Source organism: Megalops cyprinoides, chromosome 2, assembly GCF_013368585.1.
Source record: "Megalops cyprinoides isolate fMegCyp1 chromosome 2, fMegCyp1.pri, whole genome shotgun sequence".
NCBI classification, from domain to species: Eukaryota; Metazoa; Chordata; class Actinopteri; order Elopiformes; family Megalopidae; genus Megalops; species Megalops cyprinoides.
In genome coordinates this window covers 31,352,405-31,373,041 of record NC_050584.1, presented here as the reverse complement: position 1 = coordinate 31,373,041, position 20,637 = coordinate 31,352,405, and the positions used below count along the sequence as shown (strand labels likewise).

Here is a 20,637-nt window from a genome sequence, read left to right as displayed (position 1 = left end):
TACCTGGCTGAAGAGTTGTGCTAATTAAATTCAGCTGGTGTAATGAATGGCTAGAACAAATATGGCAGGACTTTTACTTTCTGAAGCCGGGGTGTCCACCTTGTGGTTGTGGGAGAGGGGAGAATCACTTTCGTGTCAGCAGAGAAATGACATTTATCAACGGTCTGCAGAGGCCAGTGAGGCAGAACCAAGGCCCATGGACCACATCAAGCAACTTCCCGTCGATATGCAGCGCGGTCTGTATTCCTCCACCCACAGGGGTGGAGCTTTTCCACAGGCGCTCACACCGCCAGTACATTCAACAGAGGATTCCTCCTGCTCTCATGACACCCACTGCAAAAAGGCACACACCATCTGATGTGAGGATAGGAGGCCATTAAGCACATAAGAAAGTTGTCACGCAAAGTGAAGGGATTTCAGGGTGTTCTCATTACAGAATTACCACAGATAGTTCAAAAGGGAAACGGCAGATATGCAGTTTGAATACTCTTTTACCTGTGAGCTGGTAAATATGGGCTTTTTCCCAAGTCTTCTGCTGTCTCCTTTGTCAAGAGCAGCTATGGGAAAGAAGCAAAGCAGGCAGTCAGTAAAACTGAAGCGCTGTTGAAGAAAATGCTTTATTACAACTTGACAAATGACTTTCCTTCAGGCTGTATTCACAATTTTCCCTTGTACACGATCCTGTACACTCCAAATTCAAACCACACCTGCTTCTGATCTGATCTGATCAATTTGAAGAAATTTTTAGAGGTGTCCAGTATTCCTCATGTTTAATAGAGAGGATTTTCCATCCTTTCTTTAGTGCTGGTCTCAGATCACACACTGACATTGAAGAGGGGAGAGGTCTTGAGGCTGTGCATTCCCAGTGCACTGCTACCCTTCCGAGCTTTCACATTCTTGTTACTTAGGAGGAAAAATCAGGAATCTGGGGATGCTTTAATATTTTCTCAAAAGGTGTCACAGAACAGCACCTAGCAAGCCAGAAAAAAACTCCTTTCAAAGCAGCCCTGCGCTCCCAAGAGGATTTACATCAGAACCGAGCTGTAGCAGTGTGAGGAAAGCCAGTTGTCTGCTTGTCTTGTTGCCGTTTCTGCTTGTTACTATATAGGGAAGGGGAGGAGGGCTCCAGCAATAAAGAAAATCCAAGACATATCAAAACCTTGTCAAGCTGAGTTGCATTCCTACACATCACATTGCAAAGCAGTGTACACAAAGTGCATTAGTCATTTCCTGTTATTGTTTTCAGCTGCATGTAAACCCGTGAGGAAAGAATTCAATCTCTTCATAACGCCTCTTTGTAAAATAAACAAGCTGAGGCTAGCACATTTTGCAAACATCCCTGCACATAACCTGAGTGAAAACAGGCAAGCAGAGCACTGGAAACATGCTGGCTCCACAATGGAGGGACAGCTGTGAGCCTCTGACACTGTAACAGAGAGGTAATGAACACTTCAGCTTATTAATCAGAAGCATACACACAGGGCTGAGGGCTCCCCTATAAGAATGAAGCCTGAGTCCTCTACCACTGCGCTTGTCACAGAAAAAAAAAAAAACTGAAAAAAATCTGCAGCGTGTACATCCTTGCTGAGGTCAGAGAAAGCAGCTCTAAAAGGCAGGTCCTCTCCCTCCTAAAGCGCGTCCTCTCCTACCTGCTTGTATCCGCTCCCTGTGCTTGGCGGGCAGGCTGTGCCATCCCTGCGTGTGACGAACAGCATAGAAAGACTGGAGCAGGAATGTCCACAGCCTCGTGCGTAGTGCCTGCACCTCACATCTGAAAGGCTGGGAGACAGACAGCTAGGGAGTGGGAGAGAGGAGGGGAGGGAGAGAGGGGGGGGGGGGGGGGGGGGAGAAGGACGAGAGTAAGAGCCAATCAGTGGAGGCTCAGAGCCCCATTGCCATGGCAACCAGTCATTACTCCTTGCCAAATCTGCCTGAGCTCCCTGAGCTAAATGGTTGATGTCACTCACTGAGGCTGAGGGCTGCCTTGCTCCTGCCTCTTCACTCTCTGGTTTACAAAAAAGGCGGAGTGGGTTGTTCCTGGATTTACAGTCCAGGCTGCTCCCACAGCCTCGCAGTTTCCCCTTCTGGTCTCCCTAATTTAGCCTGATGTGCTCACAGCTCCCCCGTGGCCACAGTGTAACCAAGGTTCACGGGTACTCTGGCTCCAAGGTCACAGTTTCCACAGAGCAATTAAGTAAGGGCAGAGTTGAGTGAATCACTGCCTTTCAGCAGACTCTTGGGGTGTGAGGAAGAGAATGAGAGTGAGGAAGAGAATGTGTGTGAAAGACAGACAGCAGCTAAAATAGAAGCATGCAGTGTTTACTGTGCGTGCCATTTTAACGCTAATCAGGCTTTAGAGGGCAGTACACTGAGGATAGTGACACTGGAACCACTGAGATTGCAGTGTACCAAGACCTTTGAGAAGAATTCCAGGCTTAGGTTAAAATTGGTTGGTTGATTGTATGTATCAAGCATTTACATGCACTACTGAACATTGTGAACACTGGTGAGCCAGTCCTTTTAGAGATGTGGGGGATAACATCCATACCCTGACATCAGGAGAGACTTTCCATTCTTTGAGATCCTTTTTTATTGGTTATCTGTTTAAATTTCTTCTGCCATTATGTGTACTTAAGAATATGCACCCTGATGCCCATGATGTGTTTGAATTTTGCCTGGTATTCTGATCTTCCAAAATTGACAATGATTTAAAAACACTTGAAGCTGGATCTTAAAATATAAACTGAAGACTTTGAAACTGCCAACTGAATTCACATGCTACTTAAAAATCGTAGATGTGTAAATGATCACATTTGCTCTAAATATACAGAGCTGCTGCGACTGTGAACATTAGGTGAGTGATGTGGTTTTGACTCACCTTCCTGAGTCTGTGAGGACACAGTGCTGAGCTATAAATATCCTTGGCTGGCCTGCTGAGGAGCTTACCTCAAACCATGAATGAAATTCAGACGAGCAGCTGACACCATGGTGATAACAGGCTTCCCTTATTTACATACATAGGGACCTACGTGAAATCACCACACTCATGTGCTCCACTACAGGTCGAGGAGAAGTGACTGAATTTACAGGAAAATGAGGAAGGTATCCTAAACAGGTGCACACAGCAATGCAATTCCAGAGCATAACCCATAAAGTGTATCTCTGAGTGTTTTGTAAAACAGCGGCTTCTCTACTGACTGAGAGGGAGAGAATGGGGTCTTTTTATTTCATACATTTTTTTACAGAACTGTTAGGCTTTTGTGAGTTTTGCTGGTTTGGCAGGGGGGCAGGAGGAAGGGGAAAAAGAGCGGAGATAGAGGAAGGAAAGTTGGGTCCCTTCTTACCTCCTCTTCCGTTTGGCCACCGTTCTCCTCCAGTTCCCCCTCTGCATCCTCATTGCCCGCCATGCTGTCCACGGCGACAAAGAGACTGCAGCAGTTCTCCACCGTCATGCCGTTCTTGACAGCCATGCAGATTTTCTTCAGCATGCAGGGCTCCAGACTGAATTCCTCTGTCTGCAACGACATTCCAGGCTCAAAGTGACGTCTTGAGACGTGACACATATTCGCTCTGGAATGTGACAGCATTCCAAAACAATACTTCACCCCTGTATTGGTCTGAGACAGTCAATGTTTTCAATATCTAGGTACAACTTCCATTTAATGGGGGAGCTACATGTTAAAAAAGAACAATGAGAATTTGTGAACATGACAAAGTCCTGCGCAGACCAAACAATATCACAACAGGCCTAATAAGAGGTACATCAAAAATATTACTTATTTTTCATATACTTTACAATTACTTCCTCAACCTTGTGAACATTCTTTCACACTAGCAGAACGACACTCAAGCCCTTTAATTAAAGTGTTTTTCTCATTTGTCTGCATAAATCTTCCACTCCATCAGGGGAGTCCCAACATTCTCTCATCCCCCTCTTCCAATGCCACCTCCTCATTCTTTCATTAAATCTGCATTCAAAGTAATACACCATAATGTGATTTTGAGATTTCGAGGGTCAGTAAATCAACGTTGCTCCATCTGTGCAAAAATACACAAAGCTGAAGACGCACATAACCATCAGGAGGCCTGTTCCAACAGTATTGGTGTATCATGATGCACTACTTCAATTTCGGCTGCAGCGGGAAGAGGGGTTACTTTGCCCCTTCCCGGTTTTCATCTGGTCCGGTTTGGGATGTTTTTCCCCACTTAAGTGTCATGCAGATCCCCTCTCTGGCACTGAGGATGCATTACTGCCGCTGACACGCCCCCTCCTCTGTGGCACCATGGGTAACGAGATGAGAGGAAACCGGATTCTGCTCCAGCGTAGAGAAGGAGTAACAGGCCTGGGGTCTGGAGATGGATCCAGCCTGTTCTTCATGACAAAGGCAACCTGAATGATACACACTGTGTGCAGCACATGTGCCTGATAACCGTAGCTGTACGGCCCCTGCATTGCACCAATACAGTTTGGAGAGGTTTTCTCAGAGCCAGCAGTGAGCAGTTTGGTACCAGTTTGAGATGTATGCTAATAAAGGAGTGACTTGTTTGATTCCATCCAATGAGCAGCTCTGAGCCTCCAGAGAGCATTCCTAACCTGGCAGCCCTGGCTGTTTCAAAATGCCTTCACAGCCTGTTAACAAGATTCATTCTGGCATTGGATACTGCTACCTGGGCTTCAACCCTTCCAGACAGAGACGAGGCAAAGATTTACATTTAAACTGTGTACTCCTTCAATCAAATATTTTGATAATGTTTTATTCTACTCTCTATAATATGGTCAGCAATTACAAAAATCTATTAAAGCTAAATGAATTCAGTGGTAATATTAATAGAGTATTAATAATATCAGTAACATTGAAATATCAGAATATCTGATGCAATAAATGTTTAACTGCATCATTACATGTTTAACTGTATCATGAAAATGTACATTGCTCCTACATATTAAGAATATATGAATATAAAATGAGGAAAGTTTAACAAGCTTCACAGCAAGTTAAACTGCTGTGCTCCTGGATCTTACCCTTTTGAGGGTATGGAAGGCAACTGTGTGGGTAACCTCGGGCAGGTGGGCCACGATGGTGCATAGGCACTCCTCCTGCAACTCTGTGGCCAGGGCCAGGGCTTGCTTGGCCCACTTTACCTCTGGCAGACTAGCAATTAGCTGTTCACTGCCACACAGTATGGACACCACGTTCTTCACAGTCTGCGGAGAGGCAAAGTATGTATACATAAACAAGCTCTCAAACTCCAACACACAAACAAACATACATACACATTCACTAACATATCCCCATAAGCTCAGTCTAACAGCTGATTTGCAACACCACAATCCTCAACCGTCAAATAACTCAACACTTGACAGGACAGCTTTTGTACAGGCAGTAAACATCTACTGATAGCATAATATTAAACAAATCAAACAAAAGCCTTGTCCTCAGTGAGTATGTCTGCTGAGAACAGACTATTGTCTAACTTAACCCAGAACTACCTCAGTAAATATCCAACTGTATGAATGGATAACATGTAATCCGCTCTAGATAAGAGCATCTAAGCAACTAAACTGTAAAATGTAAATGCAGAAGAAGACAAGAAGGCCCGAAGTTCTTTGTGAAAGGAGCCAAACTGTATTGCTCCAGACTGAGATTTATAGAGAATGAGAGTGCAGTCTGGGTTTCAATACCTTTGGTATTTCTGCTCTTCTGTGGAGCATCAGAACAGAAGGGAAACAGACATACTCAATTAGCAGCCCTGATTACTGCGCTTGTCAATACCCACGTTGTTCTTTCAAACTCTTTAACCACTGAAACTCAGGATATTGAATGAAGTGGGCTAATGCAATTTGTTTCATTTGATCATTTTTGTCTGCCTTTGGCAAGTTCCATATGGAGAAAGGCCAGCACTGCCAAGAGAGAATGGGAAGAGGATGTTTGTGCGTGAGAGGGGGGGGGGGGGTGGGGTCATCTGACACATGGGGTGTCATGGACCAAACTCACCGTGGTGTCTATCACGCTTGTCAGGCACTGTCTCTGGAGTTCTGCAGGCAGAAGAGCGAAGTTTCTCTCGCACCAGCATTTCACAAAGTGTTCCGCAATCCACCTGAGAATGGACATGTGAACCAAACAGAATTCTTTCTCTTTCTGTATAATGCACAGAGGTAAGACATGACCTCTATTCTCCGATAACAAACTACTAAAATTTTTAACTTGAGAGCAGAGTATTTCATTATAGGAATTATTCTGTCCCATAGTCACTATATGCAGTTGATTTGTGTGTCTACAATTCTTAAAAATGGAGTACACTGCCTAAGTTTTGATTGCTCCGATTTTTAGAATTGTGTGTTTTAATAAAAACTTTGACATTATATCTGATTGCCTTTTAAACCAACATTTACATATTACTAATGTAACTGCTCTTTTTACAGTCTCTGCCAGTTAAAAGTGTACTTACAACCAAATGGCAAATATCTGACTCATGGCTACTACATAAATGCCCCACGGAGGGTTTAAATCCGCAACTCTTGCCCCTCAGTCTCAGATGCCCGGCCACTGCTCCCATGTTATTGAAGCTTCCTGCTAGGAAGCAGTGGGAAACGGGCTCAGCGTCAGCACTGCTGTTGCATCAGCAGCCTGCTTCCTCAGCATGACTCAAACTCACACTTACAGCAGGGACAGTGAAAACTGTTCCCACATCAAAACGCTCCCAGATTCACTGGAAGAAAACCCTCTCTCTTCTGATACACTTCTGAATCTTCTAACATGCCAGTGTACGGGCTCTGACATTGAGATTTAAATGTGGATAACTTCTCCCAGGTGGAGTGAAAGCAGAGAAGGACATGGCCCAGGATGGTGTTCAATTAAGGGAGAAAATGATGCAAAGCTGTGGCCAATCAGTGAGGGGATTAATGGAAGACCAAGAATGACATAACAATTACCTTCATTTTACAGTGTTACAGCTATATACAGAAAGAGACAATGTGCATCCCAACACCAGAAAGATTAGTTAATCAATGGTATCCAACAGCTGAGACCAGCATCTTAACTGTGCTAAGAGTACTAAGTAGCTGATAATAACAATAACACAGTAAAACATTTGGATTATATCTGATTGTCATAAGAGCAGTTACATTAAAACAAATGTATTTTAAAGTCTCTGCTTGCTAATTACAAAGTACATAAAACCTTTCTAGTTCCTGTGTTAATATTTCTTGCATTTATTGTTGAACATAATTCATACAGGGCTCATTTACAATAAATGACCAGGTTCTACCTTGAACAAGGTCAAGGTTATTTTTTGACTGTTTCCTGAGCTACATTTTTGTACATTAACTCAATTAATTCAAATGAACTGCCTTTTGGACAGACATTTCATGGCAAACCAAGCCAAAGACAACTTTTAAATTTTAACCACTTACACAGCTGGGTATTAGCTGAGACAATCTTGGATTAAGTACCTTGCCCAAGGGTACACTGGCAGTGCCCCAGTGGGAAATCAAACCATCAACTTTTCAGTAACTAGCCCTGCTCCTTAGGGCTATGGTTTCAGAAAATCTGTTTACAGTTTCTGCTGACCAGTAACACAACCATTAATTTGTGCATGACATGACATACAATAAAGAACTCCACACTCACCTTATACATAAACTGTAGAGGTGCTTAAGTCCTACCGAATGGGAGATAGAAAGGCACTCAAGAATTGACTTCTGGACCCCATCCACCTGCTGTGGAGGCAAAGCTATGCTTTGATCAGTTGAACTATTCATTCAGTCTGCCTTTTCCTGTTTAACAATGCATTCAGTTTACTCATCATAACCGTGCTACCTCATGTGGTTTCTGTATTACTTCATATTACAGAGGTCGTTGGAACAATTGACCAACCTCTCATGGCTACATGAATATGACTTTTTTGATGTGTATGTGGTTACATCATGCATCTACACTGTGCAATTTGAAATTCCTTTCTACCTGCTGGCACAAAATTCTCAGAAAAGTCCAGCATATTTTTGGCCTACAGTTTCAGGCATATCCTACTGAACTAATACAAAAAGTAGGATACATCTGAAGATGTACAGCGGCGCTGAGGAGCTGTTTTAGCTGTTGCACTATTTAGATTTGTAATTTCAAGGGGAAAAAACACCAAGAACTATGTGTCTCTGGAGGATCTGTATGGTGCCAGAAGACGACAGGTTGTAGAGCAAACACAGATATGAACACAGATGTTGCTTTAGGAGGGTGGCATTCTCAGTAGCAACAACATAAATTTGATCAAACCTTCCCTCCTCTGATTTGTGGAGCCATTTCCACAGAATATGCTCTCATGGGTGTTTTCCCTAGATAAAACTACTACTCTGAAGGGTTCCACTGGTACCTAAACAACGACTTGGAGCATCCCATGGAAGCAGAGAAACTCTGCATTACTACACCATGGGAACTCTGCTCACAAAGCACACCTCTCCTCATGCTGAGAGGGAGGCAGGGAGTAAAAACAGGAAACAGAGGAGACTGTAGTAACATTTCTGACATGCGCCTTGATTGCCCATCTGATCCCACATAATGCTGGGTCATGTTGCTTGCTTCCCACAGTGCCATAGACCATCGGGACATTTAGGAATGACATTCAAGGAAGACCTGTGTCATATGAATGGCACATCCATCATATGCAAAATCAAGAAGCCAGTTGCACTGCAATATAGAATTGGCTCAATGAAAACAAGACAGGGAAAGTTTTACTACCAGGCTGGTGTCACCTCAGGGACTTAAATAGGTGAAAGTGAAATAAAAAGAAATTCATATGATTAATTACACCATTCCAAAGTACAATCCAACACATCATACTTACTGCCATGCCACTGCTGAAAGGGCCTTTTTGGTTTCTGAGGTCATTGACATTCAATCTGCAATCACCTTCCCAGTTCAGGTCTATAATTCTTAATCTTCAGTTTAATCTAAAGAGTTATCTGTGTTTTTGTACATGTTCACTCGTGTAGTTGATATGTAGTCTTTGCCAGTTTGCCAGGAGTGCCAGAGGTATCCTTCCAGTAAATGCCTCCAACTGCCGTCCCTGGCTACCTAATTATAATCTACATTCTAGGGATGTGCATCTCCATCACTGAGGCTGGTGCGATACACATCTTGATGCATTGCCAACGATCTGATACACTAAAGATTCATGAAGCAACTACTACTGCGATACGATGAGTCTCTCCTATTGCGATGCAGTGCAATTTGACACGATTTGATTCAACACAACGTGATTCAACGCGATACGATGCGATGCAAAAGAATATGATGCTATGCAATTCAATATGGTACAGATAGTTTGATTTTATTTCTTTGGTTCTTCTTAAGCAGACAGTGCTTCCTGTGTAATTTGAGTGCTTCCTCAAATTGTCCGTCTCTCCTGAAAAATCCGAAGTGTCGCCAAACATTTGATTTGTAGCAATTCGGTGGAACGTGTAGCTCTTCCTCCTTCATGACAATCTGTGACTCGCCCGGACACGCTTCTAACTCGTGCAAGACTTGGCTGAGAGACTTGACGAGAATTGGCCACTGAGAGCAGTGGAGATGAGAGAGCGCACTTGAGAAACAGTTTAGAGATCTAAACCTATAAATTTTTTTCTCACATTTCTAAATAATAAAGGCATAGGGCCTTTACTATTAAGTATATATAAATAAATTAGATTTTACTGATGCAAAGATGTTAGAAACGATGCATTCCCAGTTCAGCCCAAATTGTATCCGGTGCACACTTTTTTAATCAGGGAAATTGCATCGTGAATTTTTATGCCGGTGCACCGATGCAAATCGGTGAATCTTACCATCCCTACTACACATGCACTCTTACAGTAACAGGAGCTGGGAGAATTCAGAATGCAGTGGCCTAACATTACCAGCCATGTTTCCACATACACACCTACCTGACTCTAGGTGACATTCACTGAATGTGAGCAAGATTTGGATACTAGATACCTGGAACCATTAAAGGAAGGAAGAAATGGAAATTGCACTGCAGCACTCCCAGCAGCTATGGGGTAAACAGCCCACAGCAGAGACAACGGCTCACCTTGGGGAAAAAGCGGCAGTAGTTTCGGGTCAGCACCACCTCTACCACGTCCTTCAGGCCGTCCAAGCCCAACATGTCTGCTGCACAGACCACCTGGCTGGAAGAGAGGTGCCACCGCTGGGTCAGTTGTGGTCAACCAGCGTAACCAGGCTAATGAGGTTGACCGAGACCAAAGAGCTCTTTATAACAACCACGATTCATAAACACACTTGACTTGCCTTTTTTGTACTGCTCACTGACAGTCTTTTTATGTAGCGGTTTACTACAGCTTTGGAAACACAGACTTCCTTTCAAAAAAACAATAATCTCTCTATGAAAGAATAATGGAAGCAATGTACACAATCCATACAGATTCAGTGCTCTTTAAAGGCTTTCTCTGCAAAGCTAATGAACAGGCAATGTTCTCTCATACAGGCTGTGATCTCATTGTGTTTGTGTATCATTATCTAAGGAAACTGCCAATATTCCTCCGGAGGATATGGGGTGGCACACCTCCTATGGGGAGTTTTAAGCCTAGGGCTCCCAGGTCTTAGCGGGTCTGAGGATGGAGGACTGCAACATATAGTACCAGAGATTGGCTCCTGGAGGAAGGTCCACAATGGCTCCATACATGAAGTGCAGGAGGATCTCCATCTCTTCAGGGCACAGGCTGAAAACAGCACAGACACTCCATTACTTCTCTGAACAAACTGCTTCTGCTAGCAAATGCTGCTGGTGACCAAGACTCTGACTGCATACTGCAGTAGCCTCAAACTGTTCTACAAGGGTGAGAAGTTCCTTTCTCAGGACTGCTTGGGTAATGGTCAACAAGGGCTGTAATAATTAAAATAAATATGAACACAACAGAATCTCTGAATGGTAAAAAAGGCCCTGTTCATTTTTTCCATATTCAAATGAAACACAATGGTACAATGGTAAAATTTACCGCTCCTCTTACTGAGGTGGGTAATTACTACAAGAGTAAGTAGGGAGAAGGCCTTGTAGCTGGTTCAGCACAACTGACAGAATCTTAACTGAGCACATAGTAATAAAAGGAGCAGCCCACTATCACCACAATAATGACAACAGCAATGCAAGTCTATGGGAGTGAGCTCCCCAGGGCCTGCTGCTGAGCTGTCGCTGACAGTGTCGCTGAAGGTATTGGCAGTGCAGTGGCCCTCTGAAGCAATGGCCCTTGGGGGCTTTCACAGACCTGCCAGCCCATCAGCACACATCTCTTCACTGGTGACAGTGCATGCCAGCCCGTTGCTCACGTCCTGTCAAGATCAGCAGCACCCACGCACAATGACATGTTATCTGGTGTCATAAAGAGCAGAGCTGCTAGGTGTCGGACTAGTACGGCAGCCATGGGGGAGCGCTGTTGGTAGAGCACAGTTGGATGCATTCTTTCACAGACTACCACTTGCACTTGAGTGCTTAAAGGAGAAATTGCTCACTGAAATCCCTTGCTCCCACAAACTAGCAGTGTGAAAGCTAATGTGCTTTGCTGATGTTGAATTAAAAACAAAGAAAAACACAGGGTGGATTGTAAATTTTCTAGGGAGAATGACCTCACAAGTGCAAGTTTCAGGTTATGAGGCAGAAAGGTTGAAAGGGGTTGAAAGGTTCACTATGGTTGAAAACACACTGTACACCATAAATAAAGATGATGGAGTATGCAAAAATATCCTTGACCAATGACTGTACAGCAGATGAGCCTTCTGTTAGTTACGATACAGTAAGTGAATAAGCCAAGATTTGTCTAGGCACTGAACATGCCCACTGGTATGAAAAGCCTCATGCCAATGGCAACTGAAATCTTACACTGAGACAGCCCTGCTTGAGTCATGACTTATTAAAACAAAGTACGAATCAATAATGTACTTTAGTATTTGAGGCCTATGGAGATACGGCCCTGTGGAATGACTGCCAGAACAGGACCTACCCGTGTAGAGTGATGCACGGCCTGGAGCTCTCCAGCCAGCTCCCACTCAGCATGGCACTGAAGTACTGAGAACGCGCACACAGGATGGATCTAGGAAAAAAGACAAACGGAAGCATACACACACACACACACGCACACACACGCACACACACACACACAGGACTGTCAGTTAATCACACCATTCCTGTGCATTACATTGCCCTTTCAGGCTAAAAGGGTTCTCCTGGACTCAATCTGCCCCATGTGTCTGTTAATGAGTTTTTCTTGGAGTGGGAGTTAAACGGCTGAATAAAATCAAACAGCTGCTGCATCCCTGATCTGGCCTTATCCAGCACTGCTCTGGGTCTTCTATTGACACCAGTGAGATTACCGAGAGAACACATTAATGCACTATAGCACACTTGCTCATATACTTAATAAACCCACTGATATGCATCTGTAGGATTAGAGATGTCTTTACAGCTGGCTGGCAGGGATAGACTGGGTGTCAGACAAAGGAAATGCAGAGATAAGAAAGTTGAATATAATGTGAAACAATGACCCTGTCCAGACCCTACGCAAATGCCACACTGTGACAGTGCCTTTGTAAACCCCTGTCCTTCTCTGTGCATTTCATTTCCCAGACCATAAAAATAATCCTCTTCATTCCATCACCAAGTGTTCTGAATGTTATTCCTAGCAGGTCCTCAAAAGAACTTACACTTTAGCGTACTTGCATGTTTATTAAGGGATATTTAAATTTGGACGGTCCCAGAAGAACAGCTTTTTGAAATGGAGAAGGAAGAGAGGACTGGCACTGCATGAAAATCAGGGAGTCCCAACAGACAGAACAGAAGCAAAAAAATCTCTTGAGATTATCATACAGATACAACGCATGCAGTGCAAATTCCATTCAGTTCATATTCAATGTTTCCAAATTATTACATCATTGATTTTTGTACAATATTGTTGAACATTAGAAAAAAAAAATTGTAAAAAAAATTTAATTACGCATGCTCATTTTCAATGCTGGCATATCTTCAGATCTTAAAGAGGAGAAGACTACTCTGAAATGTAGTTCATACATACGCATTTAAAAGACGTAACTACACAACAACCAGTTAACACTGGAACATCTGGTTAGCATCATTTGACCTGACTTAAGACTGTTGCTAGAGAAATCAACCAGACAATACAATACCTTGCACATTTTCCATATCCCTGATTGAACAGGTACAAAAACAAAATTTAACATAAAATATTGTACATTTTTTCTGCTTAATTTTCTTTTTAAATGTTACACTTTATTCTTCATCTTAATACCACAAAGTAAAGTCACATTGTTCACACTTAATCTTTACTCCAGAAAAAATGACAGCCACATTTATTCACATCCTAGGAGTAGATCTCCCTCTGGCATGGATTTCACTGCCACGCTTCATGTAGTTTTTTATAAGATTCTGGTACATTGTGGGAGGGTGTAGGAGTATATGAACATTCCTTCAGGCAAAATTGCTCTAGGTCCTTCAAATCTGTTTGTTTGTTAACCGTTTCTTGAGGCCAAACCATAAATGTTACATTGGACTGAAGTCTGGGGATTGAAAAAACACTTCTTTTGTGCACTGTCATTGATTTCTTGTGCATCATGTCTTCAATATTTTGGATCAAAGTTTTGCATTAAAAATGTAAGCACAAAAAAATTCCAACGCATGCATATTTTCTGTTAGATCACATTTTGTTTCCATTTAATGGTACAAATAAATATAGATGGCACTGCAACCAGCTTGTACCTAATTACGTAGACAATTATATGGCTAGTTATGTACAAATGGAAAGCTGAGAAGGGTCAGACATGACAGGTGTGACATGTTAATTTCAACGTGATTTTTTTTAAAAGCAAGACTATCACAGCTACCACGTACTCCAAGAACAAAGAGAAAAGTCAAGACATTCTACAACTGCTACCATAAAAAGAATGTTTCACATGAGCCGGAGCTCAGTTCAGTTACACCCCCATTTTTATTTTTAAACACACCATACACATAATGGAAGGACACAGTCCTTAGCCTCTGTGATTTGAGGGGCGTGCTATAGTTAAAATGTACAACAGATGGCTGCTGAAGCAAATAATTAATGCCTAGACAGACTGCATCTTTAATCATTACAGAGAGGTGGGGGTGGGGGGTGGAGTGGGCAGAATGTGTAGCTTGCTCACCTACGTTGTTATGGAATGACTTTGTTGCTGTCTCACATGAATGGCATGCTGGTGGCTGCAGCCATAACCATTGATTCATACAGACTATACGTGTTGAATAATCTGTGACACTGATCAAGTGACACATCTAGGGTGCTGCTGGACACAGTATGGGCCCCTGTGAAGAGGGAGCTCTGAACTCTCTCTGTCTGATGTTTCAGCGGTGTCACTTCTGAAGAGGGGGCTGGGTGAGATCAACGCGTCTGATGTCTCATCTCTCCCGGCTGCTAATTGTGCAGCCCCAGCAGCTGATTTGCACTTCTGTTGGGTATGAAGCACAGGACCCCCAAGGCAATCCATTCCCTGATCCAGTCATCAAAAGATTAAATAAAGAGGCTGCGTTTGGGCTCAGATGGCTTGTATCCCAGGGTTAGACTTCAATTAGCAAAGTTGTTACATATTCAGGTGTGCCCCTATGGGCACGATCATACAGAATTATAATCCACACTGTACTGCTGAATGACAACTGCACAAGCAGTCAGTACCCAGTGTTTGATATGGTCACTGTTATTCTTAATACATTATTTGCACTAACATCAGGACCACCATAATGTTCAAGCAATAAGATCTTTGACAAAGTTTATCAAAATGTACCTTTAAATGAATTATGTAATATGGATTATGTAAAAGAATGTTTTAAAATATTTTTATGGTTTAAAATCTCTTTCTGTGGAAACAGACTGGTGAAACCCATAAAACTGCATTGCTTTTAGAACACAAATAAGCTGACATGAAAGAAACTGACAGCCAGGTTCTCGACAAAACAGTTCCAGTTTTAGAGACTGTGTAGGCCTACTTTACTGTCATCTTGAAGCAAATGAAGCCATACGTCAAGCAAACAGGTTTCATTGGACATGCATGATACTAAGAAAATGATAACTAGGAATATTTACTGGAAGGTTTATCAGAGAATCCTTTTCATACATTCATTCTATTCAGTGAAACCTTTCTTTCACTTCAGGTTACATGATCATAAATACAACTATACCCACGTTTTTCTGTGTGTCCTCAAGTTTAATCAGTCTGATGAAAATGACTCATACATTTTTCTTCAGAGCAGGTGGTACAAATGCAATCTTCAATGAAGGAAACTGCTAGTGGCTCCCATCTCACACAGAGTACAATGTTGTTTAATTTTCTCTGATGGACTGATAAGAAATTTGACTCATTGTGCTTCCTCTTTGGGATATATTTGCTCTTTATTTTGTGCGCATGTCTCTGTTCAGCACATCACATTTACACATTTATAGCAACCAGTTAAACATGAAATGTCAGACACGGGCCGAACTGTTGGTGTAGCCACCTATTACTAATCAGATGCTGGCCCACACACAATGAACAGCACAATGCTGCTGATTCACACGGGTGCCTGTAGAGTATTTGTTCACATGAAAAACAAACTGCCTTCTGTCATGGAGAAAAATTAACCAGAAATACTGAAAATATCATTGTCTGTTTTTCAGTGGATATTGTTGGTACACTGGCACATGAACGCCTACTTGAAAATAAATAGCTACATGTAAAATTATTTAGCCACATATACAGCCAGAATAACTAAAGTTTTGGATAATGTATTGCACAGGAAGCATTTTCCACTATCTGATATTCCCTCCAGTCTATTTGGAATCTGTTTGAGGCTGAATGGACCATTTGATCAGAGCTTATTCTGACTGCTGAGGCATAGACTAACGCTACTCAACTCTGTTCTCCATTGTATTTGTCGGTTGATCATTTGCTCTGTGGAGTCTGGTGACAATGAATCATGTTCAAGAGCTTAGCAGAGGTGCTTACAATGAGCATTCCCTTAAAGTAGCATCATTCACACATCAACAGTGCAACCAGGCCTTACCCCTAGTTCCGATACATAAGCCCTCCTCAGCACAGGGTCCAACATGGCATACTAGCCTGAAATGTCATACTAATATCAGATGACTGAAATCTATTTCAGAACTGTCTTTGTGGCAAAGAACAATGGGAAACTCATAAGTCACTTACTCACCTAAAGTCATTTATCTAATAAGAACTGAAGCGAACATTACTTGCTCTTCAGCATGAACAGAAACCTCTTACCTTATTGATTGCAGTTTGACTTAGTTACCTGCCACATCTGATGACTGGCAGTCTATGGCCCCCCAATGCAGACTGCAGAGTTACCAGGCAACACCTGGTACCATCTGCACAACCTCACGACTGATGCACATTGATGGTTTTACACTCAGGTCCAGTTGTACTATTTGAGTGAGGCTAGGATTCTGTATGCAGATTGACAGCATACATGTTAGCAATAATGGAGCAGTAGATCTAAGATGCAGGGGGAGATGGCTGGGACAGGGCAGACAGCTTAAACCACCATACCTGTGGGCTGGGAAGACCCGATCCCCAACTTGAATACTGATATCAGAAGAGTGGCCCGCCTGGTACAGCTCCAACAGATCTGCTCCCAGCCCAGAGGCCGGTTCCAGAACCACAGGGTCTGCTGGCAGGGAGGGACAGAGAATGTGATCGAGCACAGTACCAACTCTACTTTCACAATAAGGATGCCTGTTATAGATCTGCATGGTGGAGAGAGAGCAGAGGGTCACTAGTGCAAGTATGGGAGCAGGTTTATTCTTGAGGCCCTGTCCATTTTCTGAGAAGTGTAGTTGTGAGTAAAGAAGTGGTAGGACAGTATAGCCAACCTGATAATGGTGTAAGCAGCTTAGGCAACAGAACCTGGACAAGTGAAACCCCTGATGAACCAAGTCTCTAGAAGGGCCATAAGACAGTATCTTGCTCACCTGAGTTGCTGGCCATTGAGGATTGTGCGCCTTCACCCCCCCTGGAGGCCCCTGAATGTCCTTCCAGGGGATCCTGTGTCTGGCCCATCCGCTGGTCTGCTGTGTACACCCGCCTGTGGACACAAGGACATGATAGAGATACTGGTATCAGTTTTGGCTTTTAAAATGTCAGTGACATCATCAAAATTGGAGGGCTGCAGCCATTCAGCTGGATATACAACTCGATATACTACCTGCATGTAACTCACACACTGGGAAAGACTGCTGTCCTTTACTTGAAAGCATTTCATTTTATCACCAACAGCCAAAACAGAATGTCACTAGTGAAAACAGAACAGAACACTATGTGTTTTTACACAATGTGATTTACCAAAAAATGATCTGCTCTTTAACTATTATGCATTGTATTTTTATTACATGTTTAACATGCAGGACTGACATTTCACTTAGCCATCCTATTTGCATCTTATTAACATCTTATTTTAGTTGTTCTGCTTCCTGTAATTGTATCAGTAAAACCAATATGCAGCAATTAACATAAAAAAACACTGCCATCATGTAGCATGTAAGTGCAGCTTACAAAACAAATAGGCTACTTTCACATCTTGCATCCACTGTGAGCTAAACTGCAAGTAAATAAAGTAAAATAGGAGCTATCAGCTATCACCTAAAAAAACCCTCTGACCGGTCCCTCGTATCACTACTGACATTTCACATTTTTTTCTTTACGACATGCCTTGTCCCCAGGGTCTCATTAGGCATATTTATTTTGTCTTCTGTCAAACATAATTTCAGACACATTTTCTGTGCCGCTTGCTCTTGCTTAAAGTGCATTCTTTAGATACAGTAATTGCTTATTGATGTCTGACAAGACCATCACTTCAGTTAGCTAGCTTGGTATTTTTAATTTAGCTTTTTTCAGAATATAACTCAGGCTGACAAACTCAAACACACATGCTCTGTGGTATACTGCAATTTTCAAATCCTTTCATATGAGTGTGGATTGTCTTTAGACTGTTGCATGTGCTTTACTATGCTCTTGTGCGCTCTGTGTTATGCCACTGTGTTAGCCAGAGACTGATAATAACAGCTAATTGAAATGGTGGCATCTAAAGGATCCAAAAATCCCAAATCTGGCTTACCTTGTATAAGGTAGCAAACACAGAGAGCAGGAGCTGGTGCCATGTGGCTGAGTGATTCTGCTTCTTCAGTACAGCCCATTTCAGTATGCAGTGACCTCAGTGTACGTCCAAGTCCAGAGGACAGCTGAGGCAAAGATCTTAGCTGTTAGCAGACCCACCTGGCAGACAGGATGTGCTTCTGTCCTGTATTACCAGTTTCAAATTCTCATATGCTGGAATAGGCTTAAAAAAACTTTTAAGCCTGATCAAATTATAACCTAATATGGGATATTATTGATAGGGATAGGATGGAATATATTTTATGATTGCATCACTAATCTATTGCTTCAAACATTATTAAATTACTTGATAATTAACAAAAAATAAGGAAAATCTGGCATTTTACTTTCTCATAAATATTTCAGAATGGGAGCCTGAGAGTGCTGCATAAAATAACAGATAATTCATTGATAATGTACATTTCCCAGCCTGAAACTGTGTATAGAAAATTGCTCGGCAGTAAAACATCCAGGAAATCCAGTTCACCCCATGCTCTGAAGAATGCAGGAATTCATTATTTTATTATTTCATCTTGGAATCTATAAAATTGTCAGATCAAATTCTCCCATGCTCAGTCAAACTACAGGTGGGTAGCTAACGGTAGGTAAAGCCAACAGTAAATGACCTCCATGAGCAAGGGACATAAAATGCATTTAAAAACAGTTTAAAAGCTATAAAAATACATTTCCTTTTGGCTCTGTCACTTGTGTGAGAAGCCTTCAGGTCCTTTCAAGCAAGAAATATATTGTACTTGCCACAAAGTCACACAAAAATACAAACAGTTTTGAAGGGATTCTCTCAAAACACTGTAAAATTACACATTTTAACATTTTAACTCCCAACATTCTACTGCTAATCAGACTACAAGACAACACAATGATATCCAGGTGAAAATCTTCTCATCTCTATCCTGTGCAGCGCTCAGTTTGTCTCTCTCTCTCTCTCACACACACACACACACACACACACACACACGTACATAAGCACAATGTTAAATGCACATTCACATGGGGAGGAGCTTTTACTGACACACCAAAACACACATTATCAAAAGCTAGCAGCTCTAGCAGCTAGGAGGAAATTGAGCTTAAAGTGTCACAGAAGTGTTCATGAGAACACTGAAATTGTGGTGGAGGTATATCAGCAGTGTGTGAACAAGCCATTTACAGCACAAAATAATGACTGTGGTGCAACTGATTAAAGGCTGATCACACATCTCCACACATTTACCCCAAGACAGGTCAGGAGCATGAGAGCTTCACTCAGTGTGTTCCAGCCGGTGTTTGGGAACAGATGGTGTCAGGAAGACGATGTGGAGAAGCCTCTGCCTCGTGGCCACATCCAGCATCACCTCCACCACCAAATTTTCCGTATCTACACCTTGTACCGTCTCGTGCGCTAGTCAGCAGATTTTTACTGAGCACTTTGCATCTCCCCTACATACACTGCTGGAGGCTACAGCACATGCCAGACATCACAATCAACGGGGCCCACTTATGTGCTCCATTACGCTGAGGAGAAATGAGCTTTTAACAGCAATGTGCAGACAGAATCCTTAGACTCAGGTTGTTTCTTTTTTCACAGCAAATTGGCCTAGGCTAGGGAGCTATTTTTCCATCTTCATCACAGTCAACAATGCTTGCAGATAATGATCAAATTCATTCTTTAATGTTGTGGTACAGAGACCCAAATATGCTATCAATTCAGCTTTGATTTTTTTCATGTAGATAACTACATCAGATGAGACAGACTGGACTTTTTTCATTATGCTGTTTGTGCACCTCCTTCTCTTTAAGAAGGGAACATCCCATGGTGCCACTGGACATCTGCCTCACCCCCTGGATCCATTCAACCTGTTCTTCCACATTTAAATTCTGATTCGCACTCCTGAAAGGTTTGCCTGCAGCTAGTTCAAAAATAACCAGGGGAGGCATGATACTGCTTAATAAGCACAGTGCTGTAGTATGGAAGAATTACTTAATCATTTCCTTCATACTGTGCAGCTCTCAAGACTCAACAAGATACATCCCTCCTATTGCTCTTTGCTAAAGAAGTCACGTTAGCACCCCCTGCCAGCAAACAAGCAGTACTGCTTCTGTGTTTCAAGCAGGACTAGTGATCACAAATGGAGATTTTTTTCAAAGAATATGCCTGTCCATAAAACAGTATACAAGATCTATCTTAAATCTTACCTTAAAAACACAGTATTTTCTTTGGTCATGAGTTCAAAGATGAAAACACCTAGGGGACATTTAAAATTATCAGTTTATAACAAACCCTCAGAGATTTCCAATTGCTCCCACAGCAACACTGTCTTGGTGAAAAGCCAGTAATTGCCATGAACATTCTATTCAGGAGTGTGAAGGAGCATATAAATTTGAGAGCAAAGCGATAAAGTCAAATCAAGTAACAGCAAATTAAAAAAGGTTCTGGCCCCTGTTCCAACAGAAGGCAGAGGAA

General features: G+C 42.3%; 1 protein-coding gene across 1 annotated transcript in view; it reads right to left on the bottom strand.

Moving 5' to 3' along the window:
* btbd8 (BTB domain containing 8) overlaps nucleotides 1-20,637 on the bottom strand; it is a 34,672-nt gene that overhangs the window by 7,979 nt on the left and 6,056 nt on the right. The window contains exons 3-13 of the mRNA XM_036521065.1: nucleotides 16,997-17,109; nucleotides 16,575-16,695; nucleotides 11,987-12,076; nucleotides 10,631-10,711; nucleotides 10,063-10,159; nucleotides 7,632-7,720; nucleotides 5,997-6,099; nucleotides 5,024-5,206; nucleotides 3,345-3,515; nucleotides 1,650-1,794; nucleotides 496-557 (exon numbers count right to left, since the gene is read on the bottom strand). Of these exons, the coding sequence (XP_036376958.1) occupies nucleotides 496-557; nucleotides 1,650-1,794; nucleotides 3,345-3,515; nucleotides 5,024-5,206; nucleotides 5,997-6,099; nucleotides 7,632-7,720; nucleotides 10,063-10,159; nucleotides 10,631-10,711; nucleotides 11,987-12,076; nucleotides 16,575-16,695; nucleotides 16,997-17,109 (1,255 nt within the window). The remainder of the gene's footprint in view (nucleotides 1-495; nucleotides 558-1,649; nucleotides 1,795-3,344; nucleotides 3,516-5,023; nucleotides 5,207-5,996; nucleotides 6,100-7,631; nucleotides 7,721-10,062; nucleotides 10,160-10,630; nucleotides 10,712-11,986; nucleotides 12,077-16,574; nucleotides 16,696-16,996; nucleotides 17,110-20,637) is intronic.